General features: G+C 34.3%; 1 protein-coding gene across 1 annotated transcript in view; it reads right to left on the reverse strand.

Moving 5' to 3' along the window:
* The window catches only part of LOC129230418 (protein jagged-1-like), a 65,382-nt gene that overhangs the window by 7,013 nt on the left and 36,892 nt on the right, over window positions 1-21,477 (reverse strand). The window contains exons 6-15 of the mRNA XM_054864817.1: window positions 15,642-15,755; window positions 13,030-13,364; window positions 11,906-12,056; window positions 9,830-9,991; window positions 9,609-9,722; window positions 8,286-8,399; window positions 6,083-6,196; window positions 3,791-3,907; window positions 2,265-2,492; window positions 195-319 (exon numbers count right to left, since the gene is read on the reverse strand). Of these exons, the coding sequence (XP_054720792.1) occupies window positions 195-319; window positions 2,265-2,492; window positions 3,791-3,907; window positions 6,083-6,196; window positions 8,286-8,399; window positions 9,609-9,722; window positions 9,830-9,991; window positions 11,906-12,056; window positions 13,030-13,364; window positions 15,642-15,755 (1,574 nt within the window). The remainder of the gene's footprint in view (window positions 1-194; window positions 320-2,264; window positions 2,493-3,790; window positions 3,908-6,082; window positions 6,197-8,285; window positions 8,400-9,608; window positions 9,723-9,829; window positions 9,992-11,905; window positions 12,057-13,029; window positions 13,365-15,641; window positions 15,756-21,477) is intronic.

Here is a 21,477-nt window from a genome sequence, read left to right on the forward strand (position 1 = left end):
AAAGGAAAAGGTGTAAACCAATAGCATTCGCGTTCGCCGTCTGGGTGTCAATTTGTGTTTCTCCAAGCCAAACACGTGATTAACGTCACCAAATGGCACATTTTTTTTGTTTACATCAAATCTATCTTTCTCGTGAAGGCAAAATAAACTGGAAATCCGAATAAATGTATCTATGAAAATTGTACTCGACTTACTCTAGTGCAGTGAGATTTTCCTCGGACACAAATACAAGTGTTGCATTCATCATTCCAAACATTACTGTCCAGATGAATTTGACCTTTCCAAAGACAGTAACCTCCTACGTCAGGTGGCAAAATAGCTGCAAGGAATATCATAAAAATCTAAGAATCTCTAAAAAATTATACTTTACAAAAAATCATGTAATTATATAGTAAATTTAGATTAACTACGCATTTAGATTTATGCTCCCAACTAAAAATTCCACTACACAAAACTAACAAGGCTACCAAAAATCTGTACTTGGTCTTTATTGTCTTGTAGAGAAACTGGTGGAGATAAAAATATATATAAATCTAGCATCGTCGGTAAGGTGGATTTAGTACGTCATACACTAAAAAAATTCCGAAACATCACTGATTATTTTCGTGGAACGTTTCAGAGTTTCACACGCATTTGTCTATATTTCCCCGTAAAATCAAGTATCTCTTCAAAAATGTTTCCTGAATTGCTACAAGTTGTACGAATGCAGAAGTTTCACTGCTGTGAAAAATATTTTTGGCTGCCAGTTTAAAGATTACCTGAGCGTGTTTATTAAGGGCCTCGGTTTTAGTTCGACTCAACGGTCCGGCCAGATTGACTTAGATTTCAATGACAGCGAATAGTCACTAGATAGCTGCAGCTTGGCAAGGGCGGTGCTTACTTACAATTCTGCCTTAGCTTTGGCTATGATTGCATTCGTGCTTCTGGAGCTTTTTTAGTAAATCAGGAGGCTTTTAATCAATTACATTATACCTATCTAATTTTTCTTGGATGTTCCCGAGACATGACTGACTTTAACCGGGGATGTTTCTGAACTCTTCAGAAAGTTTCAAGGATAATTGTAGAACGGTTACTGACATTTGGCAGAAAACGTTCCTGTTTTTTGCAAGATATGTTACTCGCAGACATTGGGCACATTATCTGCCTGTTATTTTCCAGGCGAACGTTTCTGAATTGTTTTTACTGTTTTATTGCGAGGAATCTCCACGACAAAGGGAGTTGTTTAGTTTCTAATTGGGATCAAAACTATTGAAATGTTGACAGATTCTGCTTTTCTCCATAGTGCGCTGTCTGAGTTGTCTACTCTAGCTCGGATACCCGACTGGTTTAAGCAGCAATGACAATAACAAGAGAAATCAAATGAGATGCTCCAGGTTTTTCAAGGAAAATAAACTTATATTTGCATTAGCTTTTGAAAAATATAGAAGAGCTCAAGTAACAATAAGCTCACATGTTGCCTACCCTACCAGGAGTACATTACCCTCCATCGATGATGCAATTTAAAGAAAAAGCCTAAAAACTTTATGCTAATATGTTGATTGCAAAACTGTTCCTTATGTTTTGGAATCATACTTCGTTAAAAACTATATTACCTTCATTAACTAATGTGTTTAGCACTTAAAGTCACTGTAAATTTTTGAAGGCGAGATGGGCTAGCCCAACAATATTTTAGCTCAGATGGTCTATTTAGCACTAGCCCCCCCCCCCCTACCCATACATCGCGAATACTTTTTTTTTTAAATTAGGCGCTCAGTGGTGGCTTCCCGCGGGCCTGACAAAGTCTGTTCGCGGGCCGTAGGTTGGAGAACCCTAAGTAACCTGAATGGTAAAGCTTTACATTAGCGGTCGCCAGTCGCCAGCGTGTAATCATTTCTTTGAAAATGGCGAGTAAAGAATCAAGTACCAAATGTGGCGTTTCTTTGTTAAAATTAAAAAAAAAAAATCGCTATTTGAACCCTTCTCCCGAGTTTCTAGTGAACATTATCGTAATTTTATACAAACCTATTTTTTCGTCGTTCATCTCGGGTTGAATATGTCCAAGTAAAGTAACAAAATCAATTATTTACGATAGCGATTTTTTTTTTTTTTTTTTTTTTTTTTTTGCGTTTACTGCTTTTTAAAATTTTAAATTCTCTGAAAAATATTTGTGTTATGTGACAGAAATTTTCTGACCAATAAGAAAACCAAAGCCTGTATAATTTTCCTTTCTTTTTTACACCAGAAAATGTATAAATATATATGAACAGATATTGCAAACGTCTTACATGTATTGCAAGTTCGACCAGTGAAGTGTGGTGGACAAACGCATCGATAGTTTCCAATTTCATCGATACAAGTTCCACCATTGCCGCAAGGGGATGAAGCACACTCGTTGATGTTAATCCGGCAATCCGGTCCAATAAATCCAGGTGCGCATTTACAGAGAAACCAGTTCACACCATCAATACAGGTGCCGTTATTTTGACAAGGATTGGGGTTGCAGTCGTCCGAATCTAAAGAATGAGAAAGTATAACCAAATGATTAGAAGCAAAAACATAGTTAGGATTTTTTTTCAAGAAGTAAAAAAGCACCTTGATTTTGTTTGAATCTCACTTTGAATGAAGTACATGGGTGAACAACACAGAAAAAGTGATTTTTAACGAAAGAAAAAAAGAAAGAGGTGGAGATAAGTGTAATATATTGACTTTTATCTCTCAATATGAACGTCTTCAATATTTTTACACCGCATGGAAAATAAATAAACGAATAAAAAAACATTGAATTTGTTTCTGACAAATTAAAGGAAAATAAAAGGTTGCAGTTTTGAAACATTATTTATTATTAATTGATATTATTAAAAATTCTTTTCTCTCTTTTCGAATTTCTATGTAGTTGATTACTCCACTTTCTAAAATCCAGTTTTGCAAATTTCAGACCATCTCGATTATATGCTACCGTGAAAGACCGAAATTGGTCATAGCCGACTTTCACCGGGGATTCCTCTAAAATATTCGATTTTCGCAGATGTTTATAATATGCGAATACTGATATTCACCGGAAGATGTCGACATTTACCACAATTCAGACTTTTACAGAAGCATATATATAAACCTCTACTAGTATTTTTGAATGCGCTTTGTAAGTAATAAAGAATAAAATTAGACATCTGTTTTTTTTTTTTAAATAAATAGCAATGTACATATTCTTGTACTATTTGGTGGTTTAACAGAAGTTCTGGAAGTCTTGGATTTTTTTCAAGCACGTAAAATGCCGGACCTCTCAAATTTTTAAAGAGGCCAAATTGTTGGAGCGCGTCTAGCTGAAGCAAGTGTAACTGAAACATTTCAACTTTTTGGCGCATCTAAAAGTGCAGTATTTAAAGTCATGACAGCATACACACAGCGTGGTAAGACAAGTGCGGCAAAGCAAAATAGTGGGCGGAAAGAGAAGCTCAGTGAAACAAACCGACGGGTATTGAAGTGGATTGTAATGTCTAAAAAGCGAACAACAGCAGCAAAAGTGACCACAGAACTCAATCACCATATAGAGTCGCCAGTATGAGCGATTAAAGTTAGAAGGGCACCTTTATAAACGTCAGAAGGCAACTTTATAATCGTACTCTGCCGAACATTTACGGCAGAGTACGATTCCCAAAAACTTTTTTCCAAGTGTTTCTATTATTTTGATAACTACCTGTATACCTCGGATGGGAGGGAATATGTTTTTTAACCGACGCATCAAAATGTCAGCCTGAAGCAAGTAAAAGGAATTAGTTATTGGTTTAAGGAGCAGAGAGAGATAATGTCTTACCATATTGGCACAAAGGTCCCTCAAATCCTTCTCGGCAAATGCAGAGGAAGTTTGTCCCAATGTTAACACAAGTTGCACCATTTTGACAAGGACTTGAATGGCAGCTAGGATTTTTGGCTGAAATAGACATAAGGGAAAAAATACCATTAACTTTTGAAAATATTTTAATATTTTGTTAAATACTTCTCTATAATTACTTAATTTAGACACAATAGAAAACTTACTCACTAGTTCATTTTTATTTTGAAAACATTGATTTTTACAATACACTGTAAGAAAATTCCGAAACGTCACTGATTATTTCTGTGGAACGTTTCGGGATTTCACAGGTCTTCACCAATTTGCTGCGAAAAACAAGTACTTTTGTCAAAACGTTTCTTGAATTTCTACAAGTTGCATGAATGCGGACTTCTCACTGTTGTGAAAAATATTTCTAGCTACCAGTTAAAATATTAACTGGGCGCATTTATTCAATGTATCAGTATCTAAATTTCATAGCTGTGAAAGAATTGCAGCCAAGTGAGAATTGGCTTTGCTTTGACCATGGTTGTGATACTGCTTTTGGGGATTTCTTGGTCAATCAGAAAACTGCAAAGCTATTATACAGCGGACTATCTATCTGAACACTCCCTAATGTGAACACGCCAATGTTCTGAACACATTTTGATGGTGCCCGCGAAACTCCATAGACCTAACATAGGCTGACCTCTCTGTACTCTGAACACCCTATAATGTGAAAAGAAACTGCAAAGCTATTATATGGTGGACTCTCTCTATCTGAACACTCCCTAATGTGAACACGCCGATATTCTGAATACATTTTGATGGCGCCGGCGAAACTCCATAGACCTAACATAGGCTGACCTCTCTGTACTCTGAACACCCTATAATATGACAAGAAAAACTGCAAATCTATTATACAGTGGACTCTCTCTATCTGAACACTCCCTAATGTGAACACGCCGATATTCTGAACACATTTTGATGGTGCCGGCGAAAATCCATAGACCTAACATAGGCTGAACTCTCTGAACTCTGAACACCCTATAATATGAACATCCTAGCATTATGAACGCGCCCTCCAACCGTTCCCTACCTCCGCTGCGTCACTGAAGAGCAATAATCTTCATTTAATTTATAACAAAAAAAAAAAAAAAAAAAGAGGGAACCCTTTCCCCAGTTAATAGCAGTTTCTACTCACCAGGAAATGCATTTTCCCATTTACATTTTTCAAAACTATGTAAAACTCATTCCTCACTTAACGTTACGGGTTTAGCTAACGCACAAATGGCAATCTCTTTCGATGAATATCGAAGTACAATTCCTAATAGCACACAAATGCAACTGTATTACTATAATAAGAGATTAGAGAGTTAAGAAACATTATTAGAATTTTCCAGAAAGATACTGTTATGAAAAATCGAGCCCAGTAGTTGAAGGTTTTAAGCTTCATAGCACAAGAATTACAGTAGACCCTCGTTTTACGCGGGGGATACGTTCCACGGAAATTCCGAGTAAATCAAAACCGCGTAGATTGAGACCCAATACTAGTGTTAAAATAGGGGTTTGGTTCCGTAGATAACAAAATACTTCATTCTAGTGATGACTAATTGTATAATAAGTTTAATGTGTACTTATATCGACTTTTATGCACAACATGCAAAAAGAAAATAAATTAATTTCGTGTCCTGTTTTTAAAGAGGAGCTTGCTATAATAGTATTTTGGCAGTCATTAAGAATTATTCTCTGTAACTCTTTGCAGAGCATTAACGCATCCAAGTTCACATGCGTCATTTCCAAGATAAATTCTTCCTTTACTTACAAATTAGAAAGATCATTTCTATTAAACTAAGAAATAACAACATCAAAAAAGCACAAATTGCAGATTACTGCAGACACGTGTTTTGGCGTTACAATAACGCCGAAACACGTGTCTTTTGTTGTGCTTTTTCGACTTTGTTATTTCTTACTTTGCTTTTCAACACAAAGGTATTTATTTATCTTATCATTTCTATTGTCTAAGAATGGCTCAAAATTTTCAATGTGAACGTTTTTGTTTGTGCGTCACCGACGTCGGTATCCTCGTTGGTTTTGACCTCCTTTGTCACTCCTAAAAGCTTATCTCCCAGTGAGTTCTGAACTGTGTAAGTTTAATAACTTTACTTCTGGAAAGAGCTCTGTGGAACCAATCGCATAAAATGTCTCCAGTGGCTCAAACTCGATTATTAGCATGCCAAAATGCAGTTGTTTAAAATCAAGTTATTAAATTAAAAAAATAATAATAATAATTACCTATTTGGCAAGTGTGACCTTCCCAACCAGATTTGCATCGACATACAAAGGCATCACCAAGGTCTAAACAAGTCCCACCATTTTGACATGTACTAAGATCACAATGGCTGTGTCCTACAGTAATAAATAAATACATTAATATATACTTATCAAACTAGCATTGAAGTAAGCAACAGTCAAATGCTTACTATTACTATTTCCCAAAATGACTTTCAGAAAATGGATTACATTAATTCGTAATCAATTACGATTTTGATCACGACGCCTGAGAAAATTGGATTACGATTATGAATACAAGTACTGTTATTTAAATGAGAACAATAATAGTTCATCCCGATTGCACAGTGGTCATTTCAATAATTCTAATGATCGCTAGAATCTGTTAAGGAGCTTTTATTTATTTTTTCGTTTTATTACAAAATTTAAATGTTCTTAGGTATTCTTTTATAGTTGTTTTCGCCCTAATAATTAGCAACTTGTGTAAAATATTGATGCACACATATTCGGGGGACCAGAAAGCAATGATGTTATTTCAAACAAATACATTAAAAAAAATATATAGGGAGAGGACTGAAAAGTAACGATGTTTTTTCAAACAAATACAATCTTAACAAATTAATAAATTATACTTGGAGCTGGAAAGTAATGATGTTGTTACCTTAAACTAAAATGAATTTTGAAACTTCTGCAACACAAGGTTCTATTTTGCATACAAAAGATACGAAGACATAAAGCACATTTGGTAATATCAGAAAAGGAGGAAACTCATTTTCATTTTTTATAAATGTCTTATTGTTGCTTGTAGGCAACGATAGGGTGGCATTTGTACACTAAAAATATTCCGAAACGTTACTGATCATTTCTGTGGAACGTTTTGGAATTTCATAGGTTTTCATCCACTTCCTGGGAAAATCAAGTAACTTTATCTAAAAGTTTCCTTAATTGAAATAAGTTGCACGAATTCCGATTTCTCACTGTTGTGGAAATTTGTTTTTAGCTGCCAGTTTAAAGATTAACTGAGCGTATTTAACAAGTGCATCGGCTTCCAATCGATTACAGCCTGTCTATATTGACTAAGCTCTCAAAAAGAGCAAATGAGTCTCTGGATTCCATACACTAAAAAATTCTGAAACATTGCTGGATTTCATGGATTTATGCCTATGTCCCTGTTAAATAAAGTATCTTGGCGAAAAAGTTTCCTGAATTGCTTCAAGTTGCACGAATGCAGTCTCCTCAAAGGTGTGAAAAATAGTTTTAGCCATTAATTTAAAGATTAACCGAGTGTATTTATTAAGTGTATCGTCTTTAGTTCGAATACGAACCGCCAAGGTTGGCAAAGCTCCTAATGAGAGCGAATCGGTCTGTGGATAAACGCTGCTTGAAAAGACCTGAATTGCCAGCAAGGGAGATGGCTGAATCGTACTTGCACCCTCTACCTTAGCACTTTGGCCATGGTCGCATTGATGCTTCTGGAGCTCTCTTAGTAACTTTGGAAGGTTCTAAGGAATTGTACTAAACCTACCGAATTTATTTTCAAGGCTTTAGACTGGTTTCAACGGTGAGATCTTCATATTCTTCAGAAAGATTCAAGGCTGATTTTCGAAAGGTTATTGATTTTTAGCGGAAAACGTTCCTGGTTTTTGCAAGATATGTCACTGGCAGATATTGGCCACATCAGCTGCCCATTAATTTCAAGAAACGTTTCTGAATCGTTTTTATAGTATAGCTATGCAAGAATTGCAAGCGAGCTAGATTCTGTTTTAGCCATGCTTGTGCTCTTGCTTTTAGAGCTTTCTTAGAAAATCAGGCAGGTGCCAAGCTATTTTATTGATCCTGCCTAAGTTTTCTCAGAAGGTTCTAGAGACACGACTGGTTTTAATTGGGGATATTTCTGAATTCTTCAGAAATATTCCAGGATAATTTCAGAAATAATACCTAATTTTAACGGAAGATATTCCTGTTTTAGCAAGATATATTACTGGCAGAAATTTGGCACATCAGCTCTCTATTATTTTCCAACAACGTTTCTGAATTGTTTTCTAAGCAAGCTGTCACACAGTTTTCATAAGATTGGTTATTGTTCTAAGCGCACTAATTAAAGTAAGATAATCGTAATAAGTTGAAGAATCAAGCAGAAATAATTGTTCATTAAATTAGTTAATGCATCTAATTTGATGATATCATTACTTAAATATATACTTACGTAAATTGCAAGTTTTCCCTTTCCAGCCATCTTTACAGTTGCATATGTAGTCTGCGATGCCATCTATACAGCTTCCATTGTTACTGCAGGGACTAGGGTCACAATCATTTTTATCTAAAAGGAACAAAATATCAGACAAACTACAAAAATAGAAATTTATTTCGTTTTTTTTTCTCTGTTTATATTTGCCTTGGATCAGATCAAAGTTTTATATCCATTTTTTTTTACAAAATGTCTCAATCAAATCTCGAATTATATTCAATTAATTTTAGAAATTTTTATTACAAATACAATTACAGTGTAGAACTTTTTGAAATTATTTTGAAGGTTTAAACCCAAGCAGAGATTAAAATTGAAGTGCATTGCAATAGTTTTTTAAATCGGAACTTTGATTGTTGGTTTTACATGAAATTTTCTGCTTTTTTTTTTTTTGCTTTTTTCTCCACAAAAAATACTGGTTTCGTTTTCTTTAGTGTTCTTTAGTTCGGATCAAACTGCATCTTATCATCTTTATTCGTTTTCGAGTTAGCTTAAAAAACATGAAAATTGAAATTTAAAACTGATAAGTGATGCATGTCAAACGTGTGGGAGAACTATAGCCAGCGTGGGCAGTTGAGATAGTGAATAAAATATCAACTAGGAGAAGGGACAGTTTTAATTTTAAAACAGAGCATTCGATGTCAAGTCATTATTGTAACAGGTATTTTTGTTTTCAAATATAACATGTGTGCATTGTGTTTAAAAATTTTCAGAACTTTTACAGCTATATTTCATTTAGTAATTAGTAACCTGCTACTTTTTAAATTGTGTCGTGCGGCCATCTAATGCCAATCTTACAGTTAAAACTAAAATATGTGGATAAGTAAACTAATTGCTATAGCTTTTGAGGGAGATTTTTTTAAAATACCGTTTACACATTTTCTGCAACTGTCTGTTTTTGATTAGCATCTGAAACCAGTTTTACAATAAAGTAAGAAAAACAACGTTAAAAATAGCACAAATTTGCCAATTACAGCAGACACGTGTTTCGGCGTTACAGGGAACGCCTTTTTCATTGCAAAAAGTAATGAGCCTATGGATGAAAAGACATCCGACAAAAGCTTATCATTCATAAGCTCATTACTTTTTGCATTGAAAAAGGCGTTCCCTGTAACGCCGAAACAGGTGTCTGCTGTAATTGGCAAATTTGTGCTATTTTTAACATTGTTTTTCTTACTTTACTGTTCAGCACAAAGGTATTTATTTATCAGTTTTACAATGTTTAGCATCTAGTTCAAGTAGGCATATACAGAAGTCAGGTTAAAAGCAACTGGATAGACTTACTTATTTGGCAGTATCTTCCTTCCCAGCCTTCCTGACAAAAGCACTGGAAGGAGTTCAAACCATCTACACATGTTCCACCGTTTTTACAGGGCGAAGAAGCGCAGTCGTTAATATCTGCAAAGAAATCATCCAGTTACGCACTTCGAGTCAGGCAAGGAGTACATGTAAGGAAACAACTGTAAGATTGGATTTGTATGAATAAGTAATGCAAAGAAGCTTACTTTCATGGCAGTATCTTCCAGTGTATCCCACATCACATACGCACGTGAACCCTCCCAAGTGGTCACTGACGCATTTTCCATGGTCGCCACATAAGCTGGAAGACACGTGCCTCAATCCAGCGGATGAGTTGGGGGACATGGTGGCACATTTGTCTGAGTTGGCTGAAATTGAAAATATTTCTTATTAGTACCATTTTTCTTTTTGCGAGCAAATGAAGGGAGTGGGAATCATTTTCTCATGCGTTTGGTGCAACAAACGAAAGCGCAACGAATGGAGAGATTTTGGAGAGCTAGAATTTCTCGACCCCACCAGCACTATCAGAAATCTTGCCCTCGTCTTGTGTAGCCAATTCAAGCATGCTAATACATATGAAGTTTCAAGCAATATACCAGACAGCCCGTGATGAACGGGCTGTCTGGTATATTGCATGTAGTTCTGCCTTAGCCCTGGCTTTGGAGCGGTAACTTACTGATATAAGGCTTGTTGTGAGTCTCCTCCCCCCAAAAAACAGTCTTGGTTGCTCCTCTGGTAGAAGCCTCAGCGTTTTTGACAATGTGCAAGCATGCTAATACATTAAAGGTTTCATGCAATATACCAGACTGCCCGTGATGATCAGGCTGTCTGGTATATTGCATGTAGTTCTGCCTTAGCCCTGGCTTTGGGGCGGTAACTTACTGATATAAGGCTTGTTGTGAGAGTCCTCCCCCCAAAAAACAGTCTTGGTTGCTCCTCTGGTAGAAGCCTCAGCGTTTTTGACAATGTGCAAGCATGCTAATACATTAAAGGTTTCATGCAATATACCAGACTGATTAGGATGATCGGGTTGTTTGGTATATTGCATGTAGTTCCGGTGCCTTAGCCCTGGCTTTGGGGCGGTAACTTACTGATATAAGGCTTGTTGTGAGTCTCCTCTCCCCAAAAAAGTCTTGGTTGCTCCTCTGGTAAAAGCTTCAGCGTTTTTGACAATGTGATTTAGTTTTCACTGAGATGTTTTCATGACTGCTACCCCTGTCCAATACGAGTACCAATTTAGATGTTTCTAGCAGTGGGGTAGCGAGAGGAAATCCTTGGGGGGTGTTAATTTTTTCTGAAGTTTAAAGTAAAGCTATGCCCTCAAGTTTATACACACACACATATATATATACAATATATACATATATGTATGTATATACAGTGAAGCACCGTTTATACGTTTTTGAAGGGACTGTATGAAAAAACGTATAATTGGTATAGGTTACTGAGTATTAGACTATACAGGGACCGATTTGAAAAACACATAATTGATAAAAACGTACAAAAGAGAAACGTATAAACGGTGCTTCACTGCATATATATATATATATATATATATATATATATATATATATATATATATATATATATATATATATATATATATATATATATATATAATTTTTTGGGGCTCATGGGGGAGGTTCTAACCCCCCTATCCCTCCCCATGGCTACGCCACTGGTTTCTAGAGAGTATTCTTCAATTGATTTTTTTTTGCATTAGTATTAGTATTTAAAAGAATTTACTTACATATTTCAAAAGATAGCAAATGACGAAAGTTTTGTGTGTTTTTAATAAAATACGTTACCAGAAAGTTTAGCAAATATACATATGTATCAGAGGATTGCGTGTGTATGAATGTTTTTAGTAGTGCCTTGCACCCCTATTTCAGTTTCCCATCGACGCTTTTATTTCTCGTTAGTTAGTTTGACTGCTGTCCTTTACCAATGATGAACGAAAAGTAATCACAATTCTCTGCGTTGAAATATAAATCAAACTAATAATCAACGTTAATAAAGTATAGAGGGACAGAAAACAGTAACTAGCTATTTCAAGACTACAAGAAGTCACTTCATCAATTCTAGAGAATTCAGCAAAAAATAGCTAAGTTGACTCACGACTTTGTTGTTGGCTGTTATACTGATGAATGGACTTCACTGCAACCACAAAATAGCTATTTACAGTATTTTGTTCCAATTTGTGCTTTATTTACTTTATTTTAATTAATTAATTGATTTTATTCATGTCAAATAATACTTTAAAACGAAGAAAATGTTCTTACTTTCACAAGGAGGACTTCGACACGGAACCCTCGGAGTTGAGCAATTTTTTCCTTGAAAACCTTGAGGGCAAACACACGTGTAATCGATCTGCAAATTGAAGCAAGAAGCTCCATTTTGACAAGGGTTTGGATGGCATAGATCATCATCAATCTGAAATAGTGGTACGTTATTAAATGTTGCAAATTAAATTAAATCGATACCAGCTGCGAAGCAGGAATGAAAGAAATTAGCACGGGAACGAATGAAATACAGTCGCCTCCTGATAATTCGAAGCCTTATAACTCGAATGTTCCTTTATTTCGTAGTTTTCATTCGGTCCCAAAATAATTTAGTGTTTGAAATACGAAGTTGCTCTATATCTCGAATGTACTCCTTTTAAGTCGAAGGTTTAAGAGAGTTTGTTTCCATTTTATACCTAATTATGCAGCCAAAATAAGAGAAAAAAGTGTTTTTTCCCCTCTCTTTAACACATCGCTTTGCTAATCAGCTTGTGTGAAGGGGAAAATTCTTTTACAAAAGGGCTTTTTAATGCACACACCACACACAGTGTTGAAAGATTACGTGAGAAGTGGCCGATTGGGCTACTTTTTGCTGTGGCTCGACGACCTAAAATTTTAAAGCCTGACTAATCTTTTAGTGGATTACAGTTTTCGCAAGAGTTGAAAAAAGAAGCCTTTACTATTCAAAAAATCTGTTTTCAGGACAAACAGACGTTTTTACTAATATCAGAAGAAACGAAATTAAGCCTACGACATAGTGACGTTTTAGGAGGCGATAAAAACAGTAAGCATTCAAAAATAACTTCCTTTTTCGAAGTATCTTAACAAAATGTATTCTACGAGTATATAAAGCTAACTATAATTGTTATTGTCAATTCATTATGTACTTCTCCTGAAGAGAAAATAAAAATTACTCTTCAGAAGCCTGGGAGAGGAACTTCCGATAACTCAAACTACTGATTGCTCGAAGGTTTTAGTCGGTCTCTTGGACTTCGAGTTGTTCACTTCCCCAGCATTCTCCAATTTTTGGTCTTTCACATTAACACGTTATGTAATATTTACGAGTCAAAAAATCAAGAATTTGCTGAATTTCAGTTCAGACAAAATAAGGAAACTTCACTAACTTCGCAACGATATCCTTTGTATCCAACTGAGCAAATGCAGCGATAATCAGCCACCAGATCGACACACTCCCCTCCATTGAGGCAGGGAGAGCTGGCACATTCATTGATGTTTGTCTGGCATTCGCGTCCAGTGAATCCAGGCAAGCAAGCGCAGTGGTAATCGTTCACGAGATCAATGCAAGTGGCCCCGTTCATGCACTGTCCCGTGCAATCGTTGAGGTTCTGGTCGCAATTCTTGCCGTTCCAGCCAGGCAGGCAAGTGCATTGATAGTCTCCCACCAAGTTGCGACAGCTGATGGCATTTACGCACGGACTGACATCACATTCATCGGCATCTGTTGAAAAAAGAAAGAATGTTGGGATGTTTTTCTGACGAAAATATGAAATCATTACATTCCAAGGAATCGCTTTCATTTGCATGCATATGGGGGGGGGGGGGGGGGGGGACAGATTTTTGGAAATTTTAAAGAAAGCATGAAAATATCACATTCTAAGAACTGACACAACATTTATCTGTATCTGTTGGAACGACACATAGTTTTAGGATCTTGAAAGGAAAAAAGAAGACATCACATTTCATGGACTGCCATTCTACAGGATGCGGCAGAATAGTTTCCTTATTTCTAAACTCATTGAAAACCATTTTGTGAATCAGAATGTTTTGATATTTTCCATAAATGTAGATTCCTGCCTAAAGTTTAGTTTTACGCAGTTTTGAATTTCATATTGGGCAGGCGAAGCCCCCCCATTGCATACGTCCGGAATAAGTCGATTGTTGACATCTTTCATGACCACTTCTAGCATAATAGTGGGGTACTTAGGTAACCTCTGCACAATTGTTAACCTTTAGGTCTTATAGGGTCCTTTGTCGGTTTTAATAGCGTGATGTATCGAAACAGTCAACAAAAACTCCCAAGGAGCCAAATCGGGAGAGAGCGGACAAAGCACTACAAATCAGCTCTTATTGAGATAAGGCGTTTTGGGAAGTATTCCTTCAAAGCTGCCAATGATGCCCTTGAGAGCATCGAGGGGGGGGGGGGGGATCACGATGCCCTTGAGACCCGTTCTCCGTTCTCTTCGAACCAATGTCACCTAAGTCAAATTCATCAAATCGCAGAAAAAAATATGAAGTTTTTTCTGTGTATGGGCAATGGGGGCGTCACCTATCTGATGTAATTTTAAAAACCTTGTAAAACAAAACTTTAGATACAAACATACATTTATTTAAAAATAATAATTAAAAAAAAAAACTAGTCTGATTCCCAAAACGGGTTTTATTGAATATTAAAAAACAAAAAAAGAAAAAGAAATTATCACACTTATCTTTCGTGTCTGTTGGCACGAAATACATTTTAGGATTTTAAAAGGAAAATATGATTCCTTCATTATGAATCTTGATCGATTCATATTTATTTCACTATCATCACATTCATCTGTCTTTAATGAAACAAAATACAGTTGTTAAAGATCTGAAGGATAAAACTGTTTTATTTATGGATAAGTGAAAACAATTTTACATCAAATTGCATTAGCAGCTTCGTTTCTCAACAATATCCGGTGGGCAAAAGCGAAGTGTTTCAATGAAACGTTCACGTCATACCCGTTTTATGTTTAAAACGAGATTTTTTTCGATGTATGTTATGCATAACATCGGTTCAATGAAGCTTTTTAAATTTTTCTTCCTCTCTCTTTCTCCCCATCCCTCTTCCAAAGGTAAAAGTTGAGAGCATCCACATTGTGGGTGTTCCTCTTTTTCCTTTTTTGTTAATAAGAAAACAAAAAGACAAATACTTATATTTTACCTTGATATTGCCAGTGTTGGAGGATTAATATAAGGAAAAAAAAACTACGAAAAAAAAACTACGAAAGAAAAGGACGTTAGTCGAACCTATTCAAGAGTAAAGTTTCGCTAAACTAAAAAAAAAAAAACTTGTTAATGGATTTCATCTTTTAGGGCGATGGAAGCATTGGAATCTCTTGTAATAACTAGAGACTTTTATTATATGTGAGATGCTCAGTGGTGTATGCGAGCCTAGCTAAATTCTCATGACGTTGAACTGACGAACTATGAATTACGTCTTTTTTTTTTGAAAATGTCCTTCTTTTTGGACATTGTTTTTCAAAAAAAAAAAAAAAAAAAGACTATCTTGACCATGAATACTTACACATCCTATATAACGGAATATAATCATGTTCTTTGAGTGATGATCAATTTTATCCATGTTAAAATTTCAGCTTTCAATTTCTGCATTCATATAAACCATCCTTTGAAGGAATGGGTTTACATTTAATTAATTAATTCATTATTTGCATTTCATCTAATTGTAATATTCTTTTTATAATACAAAAAAAACCTCAGTGAGTTATTCACTCAATAGATGCGCAAGTTATCCTATATGTAACAAAGAACCTGATGTTGAATCGCGCCATCTGGTTAGCAACTATATAACTAAAGTAGTAGATCACCTACCATTACTACTAACAATAATAAAAAGCTTCAAAGTCTACGTTTCATTAAATTGTGTTCATGATATATTTTTAATTATCATTAAAATGAAACAAACATTGACTGTGTTTTATGTTTTTCTAATGATAAGAAAAGTTTCTCTTACCAAATTGGCAACGATTCCCTTGCCATCCCGGATCACAAAGACATCGATAACCATCCACAAGATCTAAACACGTCCCACTGTTTTCACAAGGATTAGACTCACACTCATTTATATCTAAAATAATAATTGATGCATTGTGAGAAATTGTGGCGTACTGTTTAACCACGGATTGTATGGAAAGGCAAACATCCGGTTTACATGCGGAAAAGGAAGCATCTCTTAGTTTTCAGGGATGTCACAGATTTTGCAGATGTATGTTAGCCCCTGAATTAAGCAGAGTCTCATTCAAATGAGAGGAACACGCGCATCGAAGTTTTATTTTTTCCCTCATTCAGATGGAGTCGCCTTAACTGGATGTTTGCCAATTCCATACAATCTGTGGTCAAACAGTAATAGCTTTTAATATGAGAAGGAAACAAGAAATTATTAACTTTTTTTTTCCTTGCACATGAATAAAAACTTGACGCACATACGTTTTAGGAGAAAATAGCAGCTACAGCTCTGTTTCTTGCCAGAAACAGAGGGTAAATGAAAATTTGGTGAAATAAACATCGAATTTTGCAATATTACTGATGATTAACACATAAATGCGCCAAAATAACTCAAAATAGTTTTTAACAAGTAATATATATATACATATATATATATATATATATAGTATATATATACTATATTATATATATACAGTGGTTGGAAGTAGCGCGCTACAAGTAGCGACGCTACTGTAGTAGCTACATTTTTGAGTAGTTGTAGTGTAGCGCACTACTTTTTTCAAAAAGTAGTGTAGTGAGTAGTTAACTACAAAAAAAAAGTAGTTTGTAGCGATTTCTGGAAACTACTTTTAAATAAACTGAAAAAAAAAGGTTCAAACGAATTTGACTGGCGCAAATTTTACACAAGACATCAGTGGATGCAATAAGAAATAAGAATCATAAAAATACGAGCTGACCTCAGGCATTTCATTTTAACGCCATACGTTCTATCTGTTTGACGCCATTAGTTTTTTTGCCGTCGTAATTTTCATATTTCACCAATATTCATATTGCAAAAAGCACTTATTTTCGCGAAAATGAATATGTCGGTGATTTCGCGAGTTGAAAATTTGGTGAATTTTATATGAACAGACCGAAGATTTAAAAACAAATATTTTAGCAAGGCTTAAATTTTCGACAGTATTTCACCAAAATAAAAAGAAGCTACTGAAAATTCTATAGAAAAGGATGAAATTGAACTGTTCTGGAGGAACTTAACAATAAATACGAGCATTACAGTGTGTGAGAGTATGATAAAGGACAGTTTTCTTAATGTCTTCTGATGAGCTAATTTATCAATCTTTTTTTGTTCAATCCTCTTACGGTGTGTGTGTGTGTGTATTAAGGTTTCCCCCCCCCCCCCCCAAAAAAAAAATAATCGAAAGTTGATTTTTCAAGTTGCACACTCTCTTATATTTTGTCCTTTTACGTCAAAAAAAAAAAAAAAAGAAAAAATCATATAATTTGAACAACGGCAAGCAAATGCCGATTATGTCTGAAAGTGTGAACCAGCACTTGTGTAATGCTAGGCCAAAATTAAAATTAAATGTTTTTTTTTATAAACTCAAAATTAAAAACCATTTAGATATCCCCACACGTGCCTAACATTTGTAATTTTCTTCAAAAAATTAAGTTTTTGATACATATTTTCAGAAATGTAAGATTTTACGAAATTATCAAGCTAAAAAAATATAAACAGTAAAGTAGAAAAAGTAGGGTAATTACAGTTAAATAGAAATTTTGTTTTCCTGCAATTTTTAAGTCTCCCACATAGTACTCAAAGATCTGGTTTTTTTCCAGATTGAGTTAAATTTTTCATTTAAAATATATTATTTTTTTTATTATTCGTTTGTAATTGTTGATCTGTAAATATGTTCGGCAGTAATTTTTGAACTTGATATTCAACTTAAATTTATATGCAATTTTTTAAAGGATAACTGAATAATTGGAAAAAAAAATCAATTTTTTTAAATAAAATTATAAATTTTAGATCAAGTGTGGCATATCTAAATGTTTTTTAATTTGAATAAATGTTCTTGTGGCACATATGGGGTGTTGGGGTACAGGGGCAACGTTTTATCAACAGAAATTTCGAGTTTCTAAAAAAAGTTTTTTTTTTTCCCCCGATGTGGCCTAGCATACAAGTACTGTTTTACACTTTCAGATGCAAGTCGGCACGGGTTGTCGTTGTGGCAAATTATATGAAAACTTTTTCTCACGATTGTTTTGACACAAGAAGAAAAATACAGGAGTGTATGCGACTTGAAAGAATGACTTTCATTTTTTGAGGGACAATCAATTGTGTATGCTTTTTATTTACTTATTTTCTGAAAAGTAGCGAAGTAGCGACTACATTTCAAAAGTAGTTTGTAGTTGCTACATTTTGAAAAAAGTAGTTGTAGTTGTAGTTCGCTACAAAAAAAAATGTAGTTTTTCCAACCACTGTATATATTATCTATATATATATATATATATATATATATATGTGTGTGTGTGTGTGTGTTTGTGTAATATATATATATATAGTATTATATATATATACTATATATATATATATATATATATAGTATATATATATATATATATATACTATATATAGTATATAATAGTATATATATATATATATAACTCATTTGGAAGAAGAGTGCCACAATACGAAGAAATGAAATTTTACAGTAGAAGCGTTTAAAGTTTCACTCTTCAGGGAATTTGCTGTAAGAAATCTCCGAGTAGTTAATGTTCAAACAGAAAATCTGTCATCATTTCTATAAAAAAAAAAGAAAATTAAAAATTTCGTATTGTGTCACTTTTTCTTCCAAACAAGCGATATATACATAAATAGTTTTAAGTCAATTCCTGTTTAGATCAAATTTGCTGAATGTGTAGAAAATATATTTATATTGCTTAAAAATTGGGTTTCTATAGATATTTAATTCTAATTGAATCGATTATTTTAGAAAGAACGTAAGTTCAATGGATTCCCGTAGGACTTACGCCTCTTCTGAAATAATCGATTCATTTTTGCAAGCATTTTTTCGTCCTCACATTAGAGGAATTACGTAAAAATGTTGATTAAAAGGTACAATAAGCTTTATGGTTAATTAATTTAATTTTAGAATACTGCATTGTCATCAGTCCAGAGGTTCGCGTGCGAAATTTCAAAGGAATCTGATTCACAGGAAGAGTGAGTGAAAATTGAGTTGCCAGATTTAAACAATACACACAGACACACACACACACATATATATATATATATATATATATTAGGGTGGTGCTTTATTTATATGGGAAACTTATTTTTTCGGAATTCAACAAGTGACGCCCCCTAGTTTTGTGACACTATAATAAAAAAGTGATCGGTGCAAAATTTGAACTCGATCGGTCGATAATAACACTTGCCCCTAGGACGTTGAACTTTAACACTTTTGATAATTTTCTCACAAATCTTCGAGTTTTTACTGCAGACCCCGTACATCGTTTCTTCTATGTTTGCAAAATATTTTTACAGCGAAGGGTAGCACTAAAATTAATCGTTTTATATAATACTTCATATCGTCTAAAGATTTTACATTGAATAAGAACGAAATATTGCTTTAGAAACTTTACCTTAATCGTACGCTTTTCTCAATGTATCTCAATCGTGTGCATTTTTTTTCCGATAGTCTTAGAGTGTCTGTAAAATACTAAATTGCTTTTTGTAACTCATATTTGGTAAATTGATTGTGAAATTCTTCGATTAATTGTGCTTCTCTTTCAGTTGTATCATTCACAATTTCAGCATTTTTACGATTTCTCTTCCCTTTAAATAGCTTCCTTCATTTTGCCATGAATCAGGATCAAATAGGAAAACATTTTTTTGGTGTTGTAACTTATCAAACAGTTTTATTGACTTGTAATTGATTCTATAAAGAGGAAGATCTTTTACTAAGAAAGTAATTACATCAAATCATTTACTGTTATTTGAAATTTTTTTATACAGTCATCAGACACGTCTTCCTATTCAGCAAGCATTTTTTTTTGAAGTAGTCTTTTCCTATCTTCAAAGTTAATTCTTTCATCCAATACGGACAAAGCTACTAGTTTCATCCCCTAAATACCATAAGTGATTTATGAATTTTTCAATAACTGTATCTGCTGCATGTTTTGTCATCATTTTGTACGCCTGCAGGTTTTTTAGACACTAGACTTGATATTAATTTAAAAGGCCTGATGGAATGGGTTGCTGCGAAAAACTATATCTTTCATACAACATTTAACTGTAAAACAGCATGTAGGGGCAATCTCTTCATGTAAGGTCAATTTAAATTGTTTCCTAAATATATATAAATAGTCAAACAATAAATTCCTTTTGCCACCCCATCTGGTTCACAGATAAGCTCCAGGTTGCCGAAAATATACCCTTGTAGGAGGGAGAGGACTTCACCAAGAAATATTATTACACGTTATGAGAATTCTCTGTAATATTTTCTTAATTCCGCTTTCTATGAACAATAATATGTCATCAAATTATTCTTTTAGAATTTAAGTGGTATGTGTAATTTTTTGAATGTTGAAGCGCTTAAATAATGGAAGATCGAGTCTAGAACTAAGAAAGGCAAAAACTTCTTTAAAGACACTCTGCAGTACGATTTCAAGTGCATGGTGATAGCAATACAAATGCTAATATATCACCGTTCAGCTTTTTCTCCAAAAAATTACATGCACAATTTATACGGCGCGGTATTGTAAGCCCGCTGTATAAAACACTACAGCTTTTGAACAGTTAGCAATAAAGAGCAATAATCTAAGATATCATATACAACTGAAGAAATATCTCAGAAATTCTGAGTAGCTGTTCAACCTGTAGCTGAACCTGAAGCTTATCATGGTAAGCCCTATCGGCGTTTTCTTTTTTTTTTTCAGTTACATCTGGAGGTAGCTTTGTATCCCAGGGAATAACTAAAAAATCTAAATTTAAATTCATGAAATCTGATTTTACCTCTCGAAGATTTTCTCTTGCTCACTTAAGGGATTTACGACTGATCATAAAGTTATTTTGGATTTAAATTTACTGCATCTACATAGGGCTGTTAATAAATGAGCAGATTCTTTGTCCCAAATAGGGCATTTGTCTAACAGCAGATCTCAATAGTTGTCAAGCTTTTTTGCGTTGTGGTAGATCAGATGTAGAAAAAAGGTTTCAACAGGGTTAGGATAGATACCCATTTTGGATTCTAAATCTTGTGAATTGCAAGAGGAATTTGATGATAATAAAGGACTATGTACTGAAATAGAAGACAGTTTAAAGTATAGATTTTTACATTATTCCGATCTGGAATTTTTTTAAATTTATATTTTATATATTATTTATTTTTATGGGTAGGGTAATCATGGATTTTTCAAAATTTAAATTTATAAGAATGCATAAACATTTAAGTATATAACTAAAGAACAGCGAATTAAAATGTAATTGTCATTACTTATATTTCTTGCATGGAAACCTAGTGACCCTATTTGCCACACCTATTACATACACAGAAAATTTTCTAAACCAACACCCCCAAAGCCTGGAGGAGGCAATTTGTTGCTGTCAAAAATCATTCATTAATGGCCTTTAGAATCCCTTGTGTCCATCTTGGTTGAAAGAAATGTTCCCCTGCCGCTTGGTTGGAAACGAGCGCGAATAGCGGTATGCCTGTCCCAAGGCCATTGGTGTACATGTACCCTATGTAATATGTAAAATTTTACAGAATGAAAGTGAGAGAATGATTGGTCTGGAAGTAGCAACATCTACTGAGGGTTCAAAATTACTTTAAATATGAAAC

The sequence above is a fragment of the Uloborus diversus genome, chromosome 9 (genome assembly GCF_026930045.1).
Source record: "Uloborus diversus isolate 005 chromosome 9, Udiv.v.3.1, whole genome shotgun sequence".
NCBI classification, from domain to species: Eukaryota; Metazoa; Arthropoda; class Arachnida; order Araneae; family Uloboridae; genus Uloborus; species Uloborus diversus.